Source organism: Gymnogyps californianus, chromosome 14 (genome assembly GCF_018139145.2).
Source record: "Gymnogyps californianus isolate 813 chromosome 14, ASM1813914v2, whole genome shotgun sequence".
Classification (NCBI taxonomy): Eukaryota; Metazoa; Chordata; class Aves; order Accipitriformes; family Cathartidae; genus Gymnogyps; species Gymnogyps californianus.
This window is the reverse complement of record NC_059484.1, coordinates 9,697,757-9,715,722: the sequence shown is the minus strand read 5'-3', so window position 1 is coordinate 9,715,722 and position 17,966 is coordinate 9,697,757. Positions and strand designations below refer to the sequence as shown.

The 17,966-nt window shown below is 54.1% G+C and overlaps 1 protein-coding gene across 1 annotated transcript in view; it reads left to right on the top strand.

Annotated features, from left to right (window-relative positions):
* Nucleotides 1-7,351: 7,351 nt before the first annotated feature.
* The window catches only part of ADRB2 (adrenoceptor beta 2), a 33,320-nt gene continuing 22,705 nt past the window's right edge, over nt 7,352-17,966 (top strand). Inside the window, exon 1 of the mRNA XM_050905439.1 lies at nt 7,352-8,525. Within this exon, the coding sequence (XP_050761396.1) occupies nt 7,352-8,525 (1,174 nt within the window). The remainder of the gene's footprint in view (nt 8,526-17,966) is intronic.

Genomic DNA, 17,966 nt, shown 5'->3' with positions numbered 1-17,966 from the left:
ACAATTCCCACTGCAAATGTCCAATCTCTGTGTAAAACAGGAAGACTGATGGCTACAGTCAGACTGAGGCATTACAAAGAAATGAGACAAGCCTGGGCTTAACCTAAGCCACTTCTGAATTATGAATTCCTTTTTCCAGCAAGGTATTTAGGGAAAGGATGGGACCATATATGCTGTAACCACAGAGGAAAACAACCCTTTTAGCACTACCTTGTGAAGTCTGCTCCAAAAGACCTAATGGACATTAGTGGATGTCCTCTTCAGATACCTGGAGGAATAAGGATTAATTAATTCTGCCTGACTGAGGGAGAAGAGAAAATTAAGGGCACAGTGACTGAAAAGATTGTTGTGATCTAGGAACCAAATGCCAAGGACTATAGTCTTTTCTCCTTGTGTGTATTGACACTCCAGGTCTGGAACCACCTATGCAAATGCTAAGCACTTGCCCAAGGGCTCAGAAGACATTGTAGCTCTGCAGGGATTGCATAGCTTTTGAAAGATGCTCACAGGATGGCCAGGCATCTGCTGGCAGCGTGGGCATGGCAGACTTGACCTACCCATACTCTAGCTAGCCAGGGTGCCATAATCTCCACCAGCATGGGCTGTTCAAGATGTTCAAGATCTGTCCAGGATCTTGGCATTGCTGAAGCCCTCCCTCCTGCACCCTTACTGCTGCTGTCGGTCCTCCTGGCCACGCATACAGTGCAGAGCTACAGTTAGAGCTCGGCCCCATCTCCACCTGGCCATCTTCTCCTTTTGCACATCTCAGCTCCCCAGCTGGCTCTGTCCTGCCAGGCGCAGGGCACTTGGGCACCAGCTGTTGGCTTGACCCCAGCACATGTCAGTGTACCTGCTTTCAGACCATGCCAAGGGCCTTGCCCACAGTGGAAAAGGCGATTAAACTAAATTAAAATCCCTCGCGTTTGCACCAGGTGAAGAGCGTGCACACAGCGCCCGCCATGGCCGTGCCACCCTGCAGCAGTGCATTAGCAAATCCTCCTCCAGCTCTTGAACCACCCCTCAGAGCTGAGGGAAAGCTTGGTCTGACCAGCAGCCACACAAGCTATTTTGGGTTTGATATGCAGCAGATTTGATAAGAAAGCTCTCAGGAAAAAACAAATTTCCTCTTGGACTCAGTAGAACTGGGCACATATTCCGGCACACAGAGTTCCCTTTCCTATAAGCTCATGAAGTAGCTTTCTAAAATTAGGAATGAGAGGTGAAGCTCTGGCCCCACTGCAAGCAGGGACCTCTATCCCCAGGACCAAGATTCACCGTAGGGGTACAGTAGACCCTCACTGATGGTGGAGAGGTGAAGAGGACAGAGGGCCCTGTGCTTTCTGTGTTGCTTCCCTGGTGTGCCTCCTGTATATATGCCCATTATTTATGTGAGTCAGAGGTTTACATTGGGTCAGTGTAGGTGCCATACAATTTGCCTCCTGCCTAATGATACTGAGCATTATCTGAGGAGCTCAGACCACCTTGCAAGAACAAGGGCAGGGAAGAGGCTGGAAGTGAGAAGCAAGGCACCTCAGTATGGCCACAACTCGGTGCATTTGTGTTTGAATCAGACTTGTCTTCCTCACACACTGAGTGTGCAATTCAGCGTGGCTCCAGCCCAGGCTCTCATGAAATTATGGCTACATTTATGTAGCCTCATCTGCTCTGTGGCCCCAGGTGCCCTTGCACCTGACTGGTGTCTTCTCTGATCTGCTGGGTGGGAGTAATGGAGCAGAAGCCACCTTGGTGCTGATGATGCCTGGAGGATGGGGTGCACTTTGCACTCAAAAAACCTCCACTGTGTGACAAACTCCCCTGCTGCAGCCTCACACCACGGCTTTGCACCATGTGGGGAAACCAGATACTGGGGAGTGGACAAGCAAAGACTGCTGGCAGCATGGGCTCAGAGGTCATTGCCAGGGACAAGTCGAGAGGGAGGTGTGGTTTAGAGACGGTGATCTCCTCTGCTTATGAAAATTATGTTCAATTATGGGAAAAACAGTAATGAGAAGAAAAAAAGGCTTGATAACAATCTGTTATCTCTAACTATTATTCTCATGCTCTCTTCTGTTTCCTCTGCTGCCCTCATGTTGTGTTATTTTGTAACCTGTATTCACCATCAGTATTGATTTACAGGCGAGCAGTTCAGTATTTGGCCCAGAGACAATGAATCTCTGGTCTTCAGCTGTTCCAGCCAGTGTCATGTTCCATATAAAGCGCCTCAGTTTTCACTGGGGTCATTGCTCATATTCAGCAGTTTCCTTTTTCCTTGGTCTAGTCTAAACAAAAAAAAAAAAAAGGACAATAACTGCCTCCCTAAAAATGCCAGTACTCCAGAGGTTAATAGCTGTGATCTCCCACACTCAGCAGATGCCCTGGGAGATTTACAGAGAGGACCAGAGGATCCTGCCCGCCTTGATGCAAGATGATTGATTTCCCCCCTCGCTCAGTTTCCATTCACACCTCCACGGCACCTTCACATGGGAGGATGTGGGGACGGGCACTCTTTAACAGCGGTGGCACCTGTGGAAGCGTTAGGGATGCTCCCTTGTCAGATGGGTGCTGTCTCAGGCACTTCACGCCATCCTGCAGCCCCCAGAGTGGAGGAGGGCCCCTCTGCCGCCCCATCCCGCTGTGGAGCACAGGGTGGGCACGGTGCTCGGGAGCACTGGGGCTGGGGACGGCTGCCCGAGGGTGGAGGTGGCAGCATCTCTTGCATCGAAAAGAAGCAGGAGTGTTTCTGTCCCTTCTGCTGTCCTCCCTGCTGCAGGTGGGTGCCAAAGGGAGCCCCGGGCTTCTCCTTACTGCTGTGGGCTCCTGGAGCAAGGAGACGCTCCAGGGTTCCCACCAGACCGTGCAGGGAGCTCCAAGAGAGAAACAAGCAAACAAAAAAACCCCACTTTATCACGTGAACCCTAATTTCTAATTGCACTGTTATTCCAAACAAGCATAAATGAGAGATTAACGGGGAGCTGTGAGTCACGGGTGGCTCCCCCTCATGGCTTACAAAGCAAGCGAGGAAGAGAAATCAAGAGCCGGGAGGCTGCACTGCTGCTACCACAGCTAACCTGCCGAAAGCTCCCTGACCCCTGCCAAGCTGCTTTGAAGTGGGAGAATGAGGAAGCCAAAAGCCCCCAGAGGAAGGCAGAGGTGACCCACAGAAAGTGTCCCCATCCCTCTTCCCGCGGGCTGGTGAGCTGCCCCAGCACAGCACTCTGCTGCAGCACTGCCGAGTGCCCGCTGACGGCCAAAGCCAGGCACACGCAAATGAATGCCGCAGAAAAAAGGGGAAAAGCAGAATGAAGCCCCTCCAAGCAGGCACTGCCAGATTGTCGGAAGGGTGCCCGGCGTGGCGCAGGCCAGGGTGGGCTGCTCACCTGCAGCAGGGGCTGGTGCTCATCAGCAGCCACAGGAAGAGGAATGCTTCCATGCTATCTGCATGCTGCTTCTGCTGCTCTACAGCCCTCCCCACAGTGACATACCAGACAAATACTGTTACGTATCAGTTCTCTGCAAGAACAGAATTGTACAAATTCCTCTCCCGCCAAACACTGTGTTGAAGACTGTCACTTCCGAGCACTTGCCAAGGGCCTGATCTGGCCAGCTGCTTAATATCAGAGTGCTTCTGTGCTTTCCAGCTTGTGATAAGCATCTGGGCAGGCAGGGTTAAGGCCAGCATCCCAGCTAGTCACAGTCCTGAGGAAGGTCTTGCATGCCCAAAAGCCTGGCTGTTTTTTCCAATTATGTCAGCTGGACTAATAAAAGTGATTACCTCTTTCTACCAACCCTGCCTTTCTCATTGATCCCACAGGCTGTTCTTCAAATGTCACCCAGCAAGGAGGGAGCACACATCCAATTATAAAAAGAGAAAAGATTAGCGTGATGACAAAGCAGCAGGGTCAGTGGTGCAGATGTACTGCATGAAACAAATGAGACGTGCCTGATTTTGACACCCTCCAAGCCCAAGGAACCCAGGAGGAGGCATTTTGGGGTGGGCTGGGGCTCTCCCCAGCACTTCAGGCAGCGTAAAAAGTGCAAACTTAACTGTCTTCCTAACCTCTCCTCTGAGGTTTGGTATTACAGTTGTTTAAATAAGAAGCCTTGAACGTGCTGGAAAGCTAGTAACTACTCAAAAGCACAGATAAAGGCATGCAAACCCCAAAAGGAACTCAGACTTTGGGTGATGAAATTTATTTTTATGTGGGGCAAATTCCTGCCTTTATTTTGAACCTGTGGTCACTAGTCCCACTTGGTGTGGGTTATGGCTGCATAGCCAAGGGCGGAAATCAGCTCAAGCCATGGGCCCACCCCGACACACCTCACATATAGGTGAACAAAGATTGCCAACACAAGCAAGAGCTGCAGAATCGAGGAAGAAAAATCAGCCTTTCTCTGCTTCCTCCACCACACCCTGCTAACCAAAGCAGAGGTTCAGGCTTCTTTGAATATAGTACAACAAAGACAAAATATTTAGATGTAAGCTGGGTTGGCTGATTTCTGTACCCTGGGCACAGAGACTGGATTCCAGAGTCCTGAAGCAGGCTCTGGAGAGCAATGTGAGACTGTTACCAGGGACATGCAGGACATACAGATGCCTTTGATAAAGCACTTGTTACGAAGCAGAGAACTTACTTAGCTTTGACTCTCCCAGAGCTGGTGTTTCTCACCAAGTCCCCAGACCTGCTTCTCCTCCTTTCAGGACTCAGTGCTTCATGCAAGGATGAACATTTGTATGTCTATGAGCATAGGGGACCTAATGCTTTTTGAGCGCTTTGATTTTGTCAGAGTATTCCCAGATGTTAGCCTAACCCACAGGCAACAGCACAGCAAACTCGCCAGGTTATTACCAGAAACTTACCTTGAGCACTTTCTAGAGCTTTCTGATCAGCTCTTAAAAAAGAGGAGGGAACAGGGAGCTGAGGATGACCTGTAGGTCCCACACCTTCTGCTTTTCCTTCCCTGTTCTGCTCTGCTCTCCCGCTATTGCATGTTATCTGTACCTCTGCTTTTCCAGCAGCTTCTTGACATGCTTCCTCTGCAAGGTGAGTGCTGCTGGCGCCCGGGCAGAGAGGGTGTGTGGGGGCCTCTGTGCACGGGAGCTGGGGAACGGATATCACACCCAGCAAGTGCTAACTGAGCCTGCGCCTGCGTACGGGCCAGACCCTCAGCTGGCGTGAAGCCTGTGAAAGCCAATGGAGTGCTACAGACTCACACCAGCTGATTGCAGTTGTACCTGTTGGTATGTGTGGGAAACGTATGGCCCCATTTATCTCAACAGTGGGCAGGGGAAACTCCTGGTAATTAGCTAAGGTCATTAGCACTGCACACGTGGCTCCTCCAAATGCCCCTGCTTCCCAAGGGCTGCATGTGTCTGCAGCGGGAAGGGGTGCCCTGTGGATCTTTTGTTCACGTCTCTTCATTTTTAAAACTTCTGAAGTGTGCAGATGCAGAAGTGGAGTGTGGAAACACTGTAGGGAAGCCATTAGTTAAGAAAGATCCCTGCCTAGACAGAAACCTCACGCTGCTGAAACTGCCTTTCATCTCATTTCCTGATTCCAGCACCTCATTTGCCCCTCTGTTTTAAACCACAAGGCTTCCTCTCTGTACACCCAGCTCTTCTCTATGAATAGCCCGGGCGCAGCCAGGCGCGACACGGACACCTAGCAGGCTGCGGTGCGGGGCCGGCAGGGCGAAGGCTGCTCCCCACTGCAGCCCAGCTGCCGCAGCCGGCGCCCAGCCCTCGACACCGCGGTACGGCCTTGCCACACAGCAAAAACGAGGCAGAAGCGTGAAGCCCCATCAGACTCCGGCGGCTGATGTGTTTCAAACAAGATTTAACATTAGTAACTGTTTAATTGCTAACGAAGGCAGGAGTCCTCCACTGCCTGTGTCACAGGAGGGCCATGGCGCAGCACCCGACGAGACACTGGGCAAAAGCAACTCTTTCTGTTCCCCCTTTCTGTGGCACAAGGTAATTTTAGAACCACAGCCTTCAGGCTTTGCTGTCACCTCCGCAAGCCCCCTGGGGCCGGCAGGCAGCACGATATATCTCTGCGGGAGAGCAGCACAAGGCTGGACAGTGTTAGTACAGAGCAATGGGCAGAAATAAAACTCCAGCGGCGGTGTTATCTCCTGTTAGGCTAAAAGGAAGTTTGCAGGATTCCTTAGTCCTTATTTAGCAAATTTGTTTGCTTTGGAGGGAAATACTTGTGATAGTGTCCGGGGCTGACCACATGCCTGGCTGCAGCGTGGCGGACCGCAGTGCGCAGCAGTCGCACAGCCTCCCTGCCTGGCCAGCGCTCCTGGGACAGTGGAGGGGTGTCTGTGCCCTTGCCCAGCTCCGGGGTTTCTGGGGCTGGGCTGCAGCTCCAGCGCTCGGATCCACCCCACCACCCTGGCTGCCTGGGTGCCAGCTGGGGTGCTGGGCTGGGGGTGAAGCCGCAGCAATGGTGCTGGGCTGGGGGCCGGCAGGGACAGAGACCTGGGTGACATCCTGGCACAAAGCGTCACCGGTGAGGATGGGGGCTCTGGGGAAAGCCAAACCCCACTGCCCAGCCAGGGACAACGTCTCCGTGAGCACCAGCGTCCTCAGGATTTTCCCGGTGCCACGTCTCCTGGCGGCAGGGAGCACACAGGGTGCATGGGTGGGGTGGCGGGTGTGGGGACACCCCGGGGCAGGGAGTGCACGTGGGGTGCGGGGACACGTGTGGGGCAGGGGGTGCAGGGACACCCCTGAGGCAGGAGTGCATGTGTGGCACTCGTAGGTGGAAGGCATGGGGACACTGCAGAGCAGGCAGCGCGTGGGGATGCATGTAGGGTGGAAAGCACAGGGACACCCTGGGGCGGGGAGCACGCGTGGGCGGGGGGGCGTGGGACACCGCGGGGGGGGGGGAGCACGCATGGAGCAGGGGGAGACCACGGGGTGGGGAGTGCGCGTGAGGCGTGGGGACACCGCGGGGATGTAGCAGGCGTGGTCGGGGGGAGCGCGCGGGGCGGGGACACGCGTGGGGCAGGCGGTCGGGCCGGGGGGGGCGGGGGGTGCGAGGTGCGCGCGGGGCGCGGCGCGGACTGCCATTGGCTGTGGCGGGCTGATGTCACGGCGGGTGTCGCTATAAGCTCCGCGGCGCCTAACGGGCTGAGGTAGTCGGGCGGGCGCGGGGCCGCCGCGCGCGGGACGGGAGCGGAGCGGTCCCAGGCACGCACAGCGCGAGCGGCCCGCGCGCTGCCCGCCCGCACCTGCCGGCCCGGCCCGGCCCTGCCCGTATGCGCGGCGCCCGGTGCAGCGCTGCCGCGGAGGAGCCCTAGGCTAAAGCCGAGCCCCCGCCGCCCGCCCGGGGGGCTGCTGGGGGCCATGGGGGTGGCAGGCACCGAGCTGCCCGGCGGCAACGTCAGCGCCAACCAGAGCGCCGCCGACCCCACGCTGTCGCGGGACGTGTGGATGGTGGGCATGGGGATCCTCATGTCGGTGATCGTGCTGGCCATCGTCTTCGGCAACGTGCTGGTGATCACTGCCATCGCCCGGTTCCAGCGCCTGCAGACTGTCACCAACTGCTTCATCACCTCGCTGGCCTGCGCTGACCTGGTGATGGGGCTGGCTGTGGTGCCCTTCGGCGCCAGCCACATCATCATGGAGATGTGGAAGTTTGGGAACTTCTGGTGTGAGTTCTGGACCTCCTTGGACGTGCTCTGTGTCACGGCCAGCATTGAGACCCTCTGCGTCATTGCCGTGGACCGGTACTTCGCCATCACCTCCCCTTTCAAGTACCAGAGCCTGCTGACCAAGAGCAAGGCACGCGTGGTCATCCTCGTGGTGTGGGTGGTCTCAGCCCTCACCTCCTTCTTGCCCATCCAAATGCACTGGTACCGGGCGGACCGTGATGAGGCCATCCTGTGCTACGAGAAGGACACGTGTTGCGACTTCTTCACCAACCAAGCCTATGCCATTGCCTCCTCCATCATCTCCTTCTATCTGCCGCTCGTGGTCATGGTATTCGTGTACGCCAGGGTCTTCCAGGTGGCCAAGAAGCAGCTGCAGAAGATAGACAGGAGCGAGGGGAGGTTTCACACCCAGAACAAGGAGCAGGAGCAGAAAGGGGGAGCTGGGCACCGCCGTTCCTCCAAGTTCTTCTTGAAGGAGCACAAGGCCCTCAAGACCCTGGGCATCATCATGGGCACCTTCACGCTGTGCTGGCTGCCCTTCTTCATCGTCAATATCGTGCACGTCATCCAGGACGACATCATACCCAAGTACGTGTACATCCTCTTGAACTGGCTGGGCTATGTCAATTCTGCCTTCAACCCTTTGATCTACTGCCGGAGCCCGGACTTCAGGTATGCCTTCCAGGAGCTCCTCTGCCTCCGCAGGTCCGCCCTGAAGATGTATGCCAACGGCTACTCAAACAGCAACGGCAAGAGCGACTACAACGAGGAGGACAACTGCTACCCCCTGGCATCGGATAAAACCTGCGAGCTGCTCTGCGAAGAGGGTTCCTTCCCTCACCCCGAGGACTTTTTGCACTGCAAAGGTACTGTGCCTAGCGGGTAGCTTCGAGACGCGACGGGCTTTGGCGTGGCACGCATCGGTTACAAAGAGGAGCTTTTCTCTCTAAGGAAAAACAAAACCCCCGTTAATAATAATAATGATCCTCTTCTAGAGCGCACCTAAAATCTAATGGCTGCAAGAAACCCAAAACTTAGCAAACCACCTGCAAACAGTGGGGGGGTTGCCCCGGGCAGGGTCGGGCGGGCTGCTTGCGGTCTACCTGTTTAGGGGCACGACCGTGGGTCCCTTGAGCAGGGGTGGGGGCGGAATTTAAGGCTGTGCAGAAAGCTCGTCCCCTGAGGAACTTCCTGGCCGTGGCCGGTGTTGAACTACCTCATGACCTTACTTGTTAGCAGCCGGCGGCTGCGGCGGGAGCGGGGCCGGGGCTGCACCCGCCCGCCCCGGCGGCAGCACCGCCTGCGGAGCCGGGCGCCCCGCGGGAGTCTTCCCGGTTCCCTTCTCATAACCGAGCCGGTGGCCGTGGGACCGCTCCCCGGCCGGGAGGGCAGCCTCGGGCGGTGGTGCCAGTGCGGTCCAGCCCGGGGGACTGTGCGGAGATGGCACCCTGCGACAAAATCCCCGGGGAAGGGATGCCGGGAGCGGGGCTGAGCGCGGCTCGGTAGGGCTGCGTCGGATCCGCGGCTGTTGCCGTCAGTGGGACAGTTTAAACAACGCCCAGAAACAACGAATGCTTTTTTTGCCAAGTGCTATAGGAGTTTCTGCTGAAATAATAATAGAAATAAATGGACTGTTTGCCCAGAATGTGAGACCGTGACTGTGGGACTCCGGAATGTGGTACTGGGAGGTCGGGTGAAACGCTGCTACAACCACAGACCATCCTTTTGTCGAGGCTCCGACCAAAGCTTTTAAACTGCCCGGTTTGTTTAACTACGAGTCTCAAATGACAGTGAGCCCGAGGAGGTGGGAAGGGAGGAGGTTTTTTATTTTCCGTGGTAGGCTCGAAGCACAGCTCTGGCCGCGGGACGGCTGTAGGTTGGTTGGTTTGTTTGTCGAGGTGGGTTCCCCCCCCCCCCCTTGGGGCAGGCTTTGCGTTTTGTTCCCGGATTGCAGGAGTTGGCGGCGGGCGCGCAGGGCTGTCAGGGGGGCGGCAGACACGGGCGGGCAGGTGTGGGCTGCGGGACGCCACGGGACGGGGACGGCGACGGGGACGGCGACGGGGACGGCACTGCTGCCGAGGGCTTGCTCTCTGCAAGTCCCGAGCTGGAGGGAAGCAGCGATCGGGGTGGGAAATGGAGCTCCCCCCCTCATTGCCTTCACCCGCGGCTGCTGCGTGAAAGGCTGGAGCCGAGGGCCAGGAGGATGTGCAAGTGCGGGGTCTTTTCAGAAACACTCGGGAGAGGTGGGGGGGAAACGGGGCTCACGGGACCTATCGGCGCTCCGTGGGGCCGTGGTGTCCTGCGGGGGGATGCTCGAGCACCACGTGTGTGCGGGCTCTTCTCCCCCCCACGCAGTTCCACACACCTGCCCTGCACTACGGGGGTTTTGCTTGCGCTGCTCCTGGAGACGTGTGGTCAGCTGGGGGATCCGTGGGTGCTCGGCAGAGCTGGCTTTGCAGATCGGTGGGGTGAGCAGCTACCCGGGGTGACCCGGAGCTGAGTCCTCTAGGGCTGTTAGCCCCCGCTGCAGGCGGCAGAGGGGGTTTGGGGCAGCGCTGCAAGGAAGCTGGGGAGGTCGGCGGCTGGGAGAGGGAATGGAGCAGGGTTTCTGGCTGCTGACATCTCTTTGCAGTCCCCGTGTGGCTCTGGCTCTCATGGGTGCTCTGAGAAGGACTTGCCCCAAGCGCTGGTACCGAAAGGGGCAGGCCCAGGGAGCGCTGGAGGGGAATCCCCTCTGGAACGGCAGTGCGGGGGTCGGGGGGATTGCTGCTGGTCGCTGCTGCGGCTGCTGCAAGGTGCAGGGCAGCGACAAACTCCTCGAGCTCTCACACCCCTCATGGTAAAACCTCACCTGGCTTTTGTGGGGCTGGGATCTGGAAACTCCTAGTGCTCCCTTCTTTCCTTCCCAAAGCTGTCCTGATCCTGCTTGGAAAGGGTGCTGGGAAGGAGGAACAGCTGTAAGAGCCCTCTCCTCCTCTAACCCTGTGACGGGTGCTGGCTCAGCTCTGCTTGCAGCCTTTCCAGCTCAGCACGACAGCAGAGGCAGGGAATGTGCCTGAGAGCCCTTCCCTCCTGCTTCTCGCTGTCTGCTTTGATGCCTGTGCCTGTCGGTGCCCTGACCCGCTGCCTTGGTGGGGTTGTCAGCAGTGCCCGGAGTCCTTTGAGCATGAGCCACTTGGGCAAAGGAGGGGTGTGATGGCATGGTGCGGTGTGCGAGGCCCCAGGTCGGCAAATACATTTGCTCCTCAGATAAACATTAACAGGCTGTCCGAGCAGCAGGAGACCCAGTGGGAATGGGACCCGCAGTCAGGTGCTGTTTGCTTCATACTGCGCAAGGATTGAAATGCGAGAGGCCGGTGTGCTGTGGAGGTGGTGTAGGTACACGTGCTGGGGCTAGAGATACACTTTAGCTCAGTGTGGGCCATGACTGTTATGTAGCATTCAGGGGGAAGTGAAAATTAACCTCTTGATTGTAGCGATCCGTATCTCCTGTGTTATATCTCCTGTGTTTTTAATCTTGCCAGTCACTTGCTGTATTTTGGAATGCCCAGGGGCAGTGTATGTTAGCAGGTAGCAGGGGCACAGAGGGAGGAGGTGTCCCACAGTGACAGCCAGCTCATGACGGGGCCAGGCCAGCCTACAGCAGGCTCAGCAGCCTAACTCCCACCGGCTTTGGGGCAGGAGCCTATGGTACAAAGAAATCCAGTGTCCACATTTCAGTTGCTGTCTGTATTTTTACTATTAGTAACTGTTTGCATTTCAGTAGCACAAGTTGTGGACCAGGACTTTGTTGTGCAAATAACTGCTCTATTTGTTTGGCTGGCTACCTTCATACTTCAGATGTTGTGGCTGTGTGTAGCCAAAGCTGAGAGATGAGCAAGTGTCTAATTGCAGAACCACTACACCATCCGGAAGACATGGATGTGGAAGGGGCAGGGGACGTTGGGCTGTTTGCACTGGGCAGTTGACCTCGGTACTGCAATGCTCAGCTACAGTGTTAGGAAACCTCAGGCTTGCAATGAAGTCTGAGTGTTGAAGAACTGATTTCTTTCCTCTAAGGCAACATTAGTAAAACTGGTGAAATACGAACTGCACAGTTCTGGGGGCAGCTGGAATTGAAAGAGAGAAACATTGGTGGAAAAAATATTTTGGCACCACCAAAGCCGAACCTGACAAACCTTTCCTGTTCCACGGCTGAAAAAGAAAAGCTGTGTAAAGGAATCCTTTGGCCTGTTAAAATATTTTATAATAAAAAGATAGTTTTATAGATATATGCTAGGCATTAAAAAATGGAGCATTGAAGTCGGGACACTAGCTGCTTAAATTGATTTTAGGGTACTTAGGATTTTACACTAGCAGAGAGTTGGCTCAGGTTAAATACATCTGATAAAACACACAGCGGTGACTTCATTTGAGGAAAATCACTGTAACAAAATACCAAATTCTTATTGCAAACAGAGCAGGCTACCTTCTGTGCTGCTGCTTTGTACCTTACGCCACTGCCACAAAGGTGGATAGAGCATGGGTGGGATACTATCCACCCCCCGGGTGTCAGTGCGTACAGCTAACTGGAGCTTTGCGGTACATTCACTGCTTTTAGCCTCTTTGGCCAAACAGTTTGTTATTGTTTTTAAAGTCTTAGTCAAGATGAGCGTCACAAGCGCAGCTTTTGTGTTGTTACAAAATACTGTCCTCGCCGTAGGTCCTGCTGGTGATTCAAGCAGCTGTAGTTTCCACATCAGGGGCTGTCTTTGCTTTGTCCTCCAAAACAGGCAGAGTATCGAGAGCTGCTGAGTTATGTCAGTCCTTTGCCTCTTGGGAGCATTCCTGGAGAGCTTTTGCTTTCTGGGAAGCCAGGCCTTGAAATACAACCTGCTGCTTGCTCCGGCACTGGGGAGGTGTGGAAGTGCAAAGGGAGCTGGCAGAGGGGACGAGGTCTGGGTGCAGACCCCCACCTAGGAGTGCGACTCGAGCATCTCTTGAGGACTGGCTGTTCCCAAAGCGCCTCATATCCTGAATTGTTCAGCAATTCCTAGTGCGCAGCATTGCTTGGCAGTGCACATCGCGTTGCCGTGGGGTGGGGTGTCAGGGTAGGGACGCGGAGCCTGGCTGTGCCTGCCCTGGCCTTGCCTGTGGAGCCGGGTCCACACCTTGCCACCTCCCCTGTTGTTCAGGTGAAGGTGAGACCCCTGCCTAAGGACACTGCCGAGGCAGTGGGTATGGCAGAGAGGGAGGGAAGAGACTTAAGTTACCAAATGCACCCAAAAGTTTGAAAATAGGCCAGGGATTAGTAGTGTAGAAAGGAGAGCCCGACTTCTCCGGAGAGGGAGCGGATGTGTGAGCAGGAACACAACGTGCTCTTCAGCTCTCCCACGTCACAGCCGCTGGGCTTTTCAAAGGGCTTATTTATGTATTTATTTACTATAATGGACATGTTTTTGCTGTAGAGGGGAGAGTATTGACAGGAGTGGCTAGGAGTAAACAGCAGGCTGCAATCTATCTCCCAGCATCTCTTGCCCTTCTGGTATAGAATCATAGAATCACAGAATCATTTCAGTTGGAAAAGACCTTTAAGGTCATCGAGTCCAACTGTAAATCTAATCCTGCCAAGTCCACCACTAAACCATGTCCCTAAGTGCCACATCTACATGTCTTTTAAATACCTCCAGGGATGGTGACTCAACCACTTCCCTGGGCAGCCTGTTCCAGTGCTTGACAACCCTTTCAGTGAAGAAATTTTTCCTAATACGCAATCTAAACCTCCCCTGGTGCAACTTTGAGGCCATTTCCTCTTGTCCTATCACTTGTTACCTGGGAAAAGAGACTGAGCCCCACCTTGCTACAACCTCCTTTCAGGCAGCTGTAGAGAGCGATAAGGTCTCCCCTCAGCCTCCTTTTCTCCAGGCTAAACAACCCCAGTTCCCTCAGCCGCTCCTCGTAGGACTTGTGCTCTAGACCCTCCACCAGCTTCATTGCCCTTCTTTGGACATGCTCCAACACCTCAATGTCTTTCTTGTAGTGAGGGGCCCAAAACTGAACACAGTATTCGAGGTGCAGCCTCGCCAGTGCTGAGTACAGGGGGACGGTCACTTCCCTAGTCCCGCTGGCCACACTATTTCTGATACAAGCCAGGATGCTATTGGCCTTCTTGGCCACCTGGGCACACTGCTGGCTCATCTTCAGCCAGATGTTGGCCAACACCCCCAGGTCCTTTTCCGCCAGGCAGCTTTCCAGCCACTTTTCCCCAAGCCTGTAGCGTTGCATGGGGTTGTTGCGACCCAAGTGCAGGACCTGACACTTAGCCTTGTTGAACCTCATACAAGTGGCCTCGGCCCATCGATCCAGCCTGTTCAGATCCCTCTGTAGAGCCTTCCTACCCTCAAGCAGATCAACGCTCCTGCCCAGCTTGGTGTCATCTGCAAACTTACTGAGGGTGCACTCGATCCCCTCGTCCAGATCATTGATAAAGATATTAAACAGAACTGGCCCCAGTACTGAGCCCTGGGGAACACCACTTGTGACCAGCCACCAACTGGATTTAACTCCATTCACCAGCACTCTTTGGGCCCGGCCATCCAGCCAGTTTTTTACCCAGCAAAGAGTACGCCCGTCCAAGCCCTGAGCAGCCGGTTTCTCCAGGAGAATGCTGTGGGAAACGGTGTCAAAGGCTTTACTAAAGTCTAGGCAGACAACATCCACAGCCTTTCCCTCATCCACTAAGCGGGTCACCTTGTCATAGAAGCAGATCAGGTTGGTCAAGCAGGACCTGCCTTTCATAAAACCATGCTGACTGGGCCTGATCACCTGGTTGTCCTGTACATGCCACGTGATGGCACTCAAGATGATCGGCTCCATAACCATCTCCAGCACCGAGGTCAGGCTGACAGGCCTGTAGTTCCCCGGATCCTCCTTCCGGCCCTTCTTGTAGATGGGCGTCGCATTTGCTAACCTCCAGTCAACTGGGACCTCCCTGGCTAGCCAGGACTGCTGATAAATGGTTGAAAGTGGCTTGGTGAGCAATTCTGCCAGCTCCCTCAGTACCCTTGGGTGGATCCCATCCGTCCCCATAGACTTGCCCCATAGACTTGCGTGTGTCTAAGTGCTGTAGCAGGTCGTTAACCATTTGCCCTTGGATTATGAGGGCTTCATTCTGCTGCCCGTCCCTGTCTTCCAGCGCAGGGGGCTGGGTACCCCAAGAACAACTGGTCTTACTATTAAAGACTGAGGCAAAGAAGGCATTAAGTACTTCAGCCTTTTCCTCATCCTTTGTCACTATGTTTCTCCCCACATGCAATAAAGGATGGAGATTCTCCTTAGCCCTCCTTTTGTTGCTAATGTATTTACAGAAACATTTTTTATTGTCTTTCACGGCAGCAGCCAGATTAAGTTCTGGTTGGGCTTTGGCCCTTCTAATTTTCTCCCTGCATCACCTCATGACATCCATGTAGTCCTCCTGAGTTGCCTGCCCCTTCTTCCAAAGGTCATAAACTCTCTTTTTTTTCCTGAGTTCCAGCCAAAGCTCTCTGTTCAGCCAGACTGATCTTCTTCCCCGCTGGCTCGTCTTTCGGCACATGGGGACAGCCTGCTCCTGCACCTTTAATTACAATGCTCCTGCTGCCAGGAGTCTCAAACACCCGCATTGGCTAAGGGAAGGGCTTTTGTCCCCTCCCTTTGCCAGTCCTCTGCCTCTGAGTGTTCGTTTTCACGGGTATGAGAACCCATTTCCCAAGGAGATGGGTTTATGAGCATGTTCATTCTTCCGGCAGGAGGGAGGATGGCCTGTCTTGCATGTTCCCTTCTCTGCTCTCTGTCAGTGGATAGAAAGTGCCATCCTTCTAAAAGCAGCAGGGAAGCAAAGGTTTCCTGACCGACCGTGGCAGTGCCTGGCTGTGTCCCTGGGCTATGAGGATGGAAGGGGGAGCTGGGGAAGGTGCCTGCTCACCAGGATCACCCCAGTCTTCCCCCTCCCCAGCTGCCTCTGCAGAAGCATCCAGCCCTGGATGGTACCTGGTGAAGCACCTCATACCTTGGCTGACCCACATCTTTTGCTGACTTGTAAGAGCAGTATCGGTGCCTGCACTTCAGGTTTGCAATCTATGCGGTACCCAGGGTGGTTCTTCAGGTTCGGATGAGCAAGGGCTGTTTTGAAAAGCCACCCTGGCCTTGGATGTTGTTCTCAGCAGAGAGGTGGTGTGACCCCAGGCTCCCTGAGATTAGTGTTTTGCAAGGATTAAGGTTCCTTTCATCGCTGTTTTTACACTTGAGCTTGGTTTCTCAGGTCCACGAGTAGGACTGCAGCCACTCTTTGGTATCTCCGCCCTGTGGAACAAAGTCTCTTTCAATGTGAAAGCTTGACTCTTTTCTGAGACTTGAACCCAGCAGCTGGAGCATTTCTTTCCCTTGTTATTCTTTTATCGGAGCTGTTTTGAAAGCGAGCATTAGTCCTAACCTTTCTTCCTAGGGGCAAAGAGAACATTTTGCAATGAACACACATCCCGGGCTGTGAGGACACCGTCATTTGGCAGCTGGGGTAGCTACACCCTCTTATCAGAGACATTCCTGTGGGGTGATCAGCTGCATGGGGCACCTATGGGAACCTGTAGGTGCTTTTGGTCATATTACAAGAGTAGGGCAGCAATATTTTGCCCAGCACTGCTGGGTACATCTTGGGAGATGCACTATAGTTCTTCCTCAAGGGCCCAAGCTGCAGCTGGTGGTATAGGCAGACCCTGTGGCACAACCGCTCCCTCTTCCACCCTCGGCCAAAGGACTGAGGCTCATGTTTGCCTCCCACAGAACAAAGTACAGCCAGCTCGGTTGGGAGCACAGACACTTCCCTGGGGTCTTAGTGACACAGCCTGGGTCTAGACAGAGCAGTACACGCTGGAAACTGGAGTTTACACAGAACTTGGAAGGAGGTTATGTCTCCTGATAAGTGTTGTAAGAGCAGGACACAACCCTGATTCCCCTGGATTTGGCAGTGGGTATCAGCTGGAATTGTTGTGTGTAAGGGTGCTGTATCAAGCAGAATATTTCAGGGGGCACTGAGCCTTTACAAACTTTCTTTGTCATGAAAAAAGTGGATTTGCTGCTTCTCCATGCATGCAATTTCAGTTTTTCTCCTGTTTTCTCACTCTCCCAATGGCAGGAGCACACAACTGAATTTCTGTGCAATATTGCCACTGCCAGCAAGAGTGGATTGGGAAATATTTACGTGTTTACTGTCCTTGGTAAGGTCATTTTTGCACAAGTCCATATGTATTTAGATACATGTATGTAGATGTGTGTATATATATCTCCATTATCTATATACAATGATATATAGATCTGTATATAAACAAGGAAATGTAAAGGTTTTTGTTGTGCTAGATAGATAGATACATAGACGAAGATCTGTATGTTCAAAAGTTTGAGTATTTATTGCAGGTCCTATTGATTGACATTGTGTTTAAATAAAGAGTATTTATGGTATGCTTGTCGTCAAGTGTCCTTGCTTAAAGTTGTTTTGCTGGCTGTATTTGCCCCCTGCTCTCCAAGACTCTTCCAGTGAATCCTTCAGGGCTCATTAAAAAAAGCCAACACTGGAATAACCTGGTGCTGGCAGGGAGGCACACACAGCCTCCTCGGGTGGACAAGAATTTCATTTCTTTATCCAGCGCTTTGAGCCCTGGAAGCAGTAAGGAAGTTGCGGGTGCTTTGCACCTCGCTGTAAAAGGGCTTCTCTGGTTTTCACCTCTTGTGTCAGGGTTTGCAGACAAAATGGTTTTTAAAAATCCACCTGCTTTTCTGCCTGTTTGGACTTGAAACAGTGGCAGACTTGGATGGCTCCAGTGCTCCCATGGCAGAGCAGGGCTGCTGCAGAAGCATGGACCAGTACAGCTGGGGGCTTTAATCCTCTGTTGCTGGTCACCAGTGCCAGTAGTTCCCTGGGACTGGGAGGAAACACAGATGTCCAGTGCAGAGACTGTTGGGATGGGAAACATGAAACATGGCAAAATGTATGCAGGGCTTGTCTGTAAAGCCCGGTGCTGTTTCTGCTCTGCTCCGGCCCATAAGCGAGCCCCCACGCTGGCATTGCAGCAGGAGCGAATGATGACTCTGCTCCCTCTCAGCTGTCTGAGCAAGGTCTTACCTTGCCCGGGATGAACGTCGCACACCTTGGCAGGGCTCCTTAGTCCTGGCTCAGCACAGTGCAAACACCGTGCTGCAGCTTCTCCAGCTGTGCTGGTTTGGAGCTTGGGCTGGAAGCAGGGGTAATGGGGTGAATTGCTCTGCAGGAACAGGGGTGACAGGAGCACAGCGTGGTA